The sequence below is a fragment of the Dichomitus squalens genome (assembly GCF_000275845.1).
Source record: "Dichomitus squalens LYAD-421 SS1 unplaced genomic scaffold DICSQscaffold_4, whole genome shotgun sequence".
NCBI classification, from domain to species: Eukaryota; Fungi; Basidiomycota; class Agaricomycetes; order Polyporales; family Polyporaceae; genus Dichomitus; species Dichomitus squalens.
Window position 1 is genome coordinate 1,739,664 of NW_006766886.1, and position 993 is coordinate 1,740,656.

At 57.3% G+C, this 993-nt stretch overlaps 1 protein-coding gene across 1 annotated transcript; it reads right to left on the reverse strand.

Moving 5' to 3' along the window:
* Positions 1-444, reverse strand: DICSQDRAFT_52843 (uncharacterized protein; the record flags this gene model as incomplete). Its single annotated transcript, XM_007362730.1, has 1 exon — positions 1-444. A coding segment is annotated over one exon (444 nt), but the record flags the coding sequence as incomplete, so codon positions are not given.
* Between the last annotated feature and the right edge of the window lie 549 nt (positions 445-993).

The window sequence follows — 993 nt, forward strand, 5'->3', positions numbered from 1 at the left end:
TCACTGGGGGTTCACGTATGCAGTGACTCCGGAATTGTTGTACCCCAGCACGTCCACGTAGTCGTCCACCTCAGCTTGGTCCGTCGTGTAGAAGTTGAAGTCTACGTGGTCCGTCCTCTGGTCCACGCGATACAGTGGCACTGTGCCGCACTCCTGGTCCGGATACACGTAGCCAGTCACACCTTGGCTCACGTAGTTTCCAAGGCTGAGCAAGTCGTCGCGCTGTGTCGTGTTCGCGGTGTAAAAGTAGTCCGTCGACTTGGTGTTGTACATCCGGAAGAGCGGGACGGCGGTGGGAGCTTGGGTGGCGGACGGAAGGATCTGCGCGGCGACGCCCTCTGAGATGTAGTGGTCCGCGTCGTTAATGAAGGCATCCATCTCGGTCGCGTTCGTGGTGTAGAAGTGGGCGGTCGCTGAGCTCGAATACGCACGTAGGAGCGGAACGGTGGGATACCCGCAGTCAGGGATGAATGCGTATTAGCGAGGATCACCAATGTGGACGTGAGATAGGGCTTACCTCCGCGGCGGCGCGAGCCACGTGTCACGGACGTTGGACAGACGCCCCTTTTTGCCGCCCATTCCCCTCCCCTTGACGCCCACCTTCCATTTTCGGACCATTTCCTTTCTTAGCCCATCCCAGTTTGGACACTGCAGATACGTTCCCACACCCGCATGCTACGTTCCCGTGATCACCATGCCTTTGCCTTTTCCTTCCCGCCCTTTGTTCTCCCTTTGTCATCTTCACTGCCTCGCTCTCGCGCCTTGTCTTTGGTTGCTAAGCAGCCCTTCTAGTATATAAGGACCCCCTTAGGCACTCCCTAGTCCCCATCTCGACCTCTTGGTCATTGGGACTAGGTGAGTGACCATAGCGTTGTATCTCCCTCCGATTGCTAATGTATAACTTGGTCATTGGGACTAGTCTGTCGCTGGTTGCGTGAAGACTAGCTTTCGTCGGTCTTGTGCCTTCGTGCCGACCGCCGCTCTGCCCCGTCG